The sequence below is a fragment of the Mandrillus leucophaeus genome, unplaced genomic scaffold (genome assembly GCF_000951045.1).
Source record: "Mandrillus leucophaeus isolate KB7577 unplaced genomic scaffold, Mleu.le_1.0 Scaffold525, whole genome shotgun sequence".
In the NCBI taxonomy this organism is placed as follows: domain Eukaryota; kingdom Metazoa; phylum Chordata; class Mammalia; order Primates; family Cercopithecidae; genus Mandrillus; species Mandrillus leucophaeus.
Window position 1 is genome coordinate 1793046 of NW_012105642.1, and position 1159 is coordinate 1794204.

Here is a 1159-nt window from a genome sequence, read left to right on the forward strand (position 1 = left end):
GAGACACCACACCCATCCCCTAGATCTCTTAAATAAGACTTTAATCTACCCAGCACTTTAAAGCTTGCAGAATCCTGTCCCACCATGCCAGAGTGTCCAGAGATCAGGTGAGATCAAGTCAGTTAATCTGGGGTCAGAGCCCCATCCCTGCCACTTGTTGGCCATGCAGAACAGAGTTAAGCCAATTATCTAAACTTTCCAAACAAGTTTTTTGATAGGACTAAGATAATGTATTTACCATAGTGCTTGGCAATAAATAAATAAATAAATAAATAAATAAATAAATAAATAAATAAAAATAAATAAAAAAACACATGTAATCTGCTATCCCTGCAGTTGTTTTTATTTCAGATACCCTGTGGGGCAGGAAAGCTGGATGTTATCTCCTTTATCTTGAGAACCCTAGCAAACAGAGAGAAATGATTTGTCTGGCGATACACAATCAATCCTTGTCAAGGCTGAATGTTAAACCTGGGCTTTCTATGTAAGGCTCCAGTCTTCTTCCCACCATCTCATGCTCTTATAGACCTAGTGCAACAGTTGACGACATGTGTGTGCCTCCCCAGGCTGCACGGTTTATCATACACATGAGACACACTGGTTGCTTTTTAACTGTTTCCTTCTCTCATACAATGCCTATGCTGACTTGCCGGAAACACCCGGGTAATACCCAGGGTATGAATTTTCTTTTCTTTTCTTTCCTTTTCTTTTCTTTTCTTTTCTTTTCTTTTCTTTTTTGAGACGGAGTCTCGCTCCGTCGCCCAGGCTGGAGTGCAGTGGCATGATGGGCTCACTGCAAGCTCCGCCCCCTGGGTTCACACCATTCTCCTGCCTCAGCCTCCTGAATTTCTGGGACTACAGGCGCCCGCCACCGCGCCCACCACCAAGCCCGGCTAATTTTTTTTTTTAGTAGAGACGGGGTGTCACAGTATTACTGAGGATGGTCTCAATTTTCTGACCTCGTGATCTGCCCACCTTGGTCTCCCAAAGTGCTGGGATTACAGGCGTGAGCCATCACACCCGGCTAACACAGGGTATGAATTTTCTGTCTTCAAGGTGCAAGTCCACATGTCCTGGGTGTGGAATTGACATCTGTGTCAGGGTAAGACTGGAAATGTGCCCCTTCATCCATAGCTGCCATTGGGTATATTATCCTTCA

The 1159-nt window shown here is 44.4% G+C and overlaps 1 protein-coding gene across 4 annotated transcripts in view; it reads right to left on the bottom strand.

Moving 5' to 3' along the window:
- Nucleotides 1-1159, bottom strand: part of IL5RA (interleukin 5 receptor, alpha) — a 52130-nt gene that overhangs the window by 31500 nt on the left and 19471 nt on the right. Inside the window, exon 11 of one of the 4 annotated variants that reach the window (XM_011996815.1) lies at nucleotides 319-402. The exons of 2 other annotated variants lie outside the window; for them this stretch is intronic. In XM_011996815.1, the coding sequence (XP_011852205.1) occupies nucleotides 389-402 (14 nt within the window). In that variant the 3' untranslated portion in view covers nucleotides 319-388. Of the gene's footprint in view, nucleotides 1-318; nucleotides 403-1159 lie in introns of those variants that run through there. One more of the 4 variants, XM_011996816.1, reaches the window with a different exon arrangement.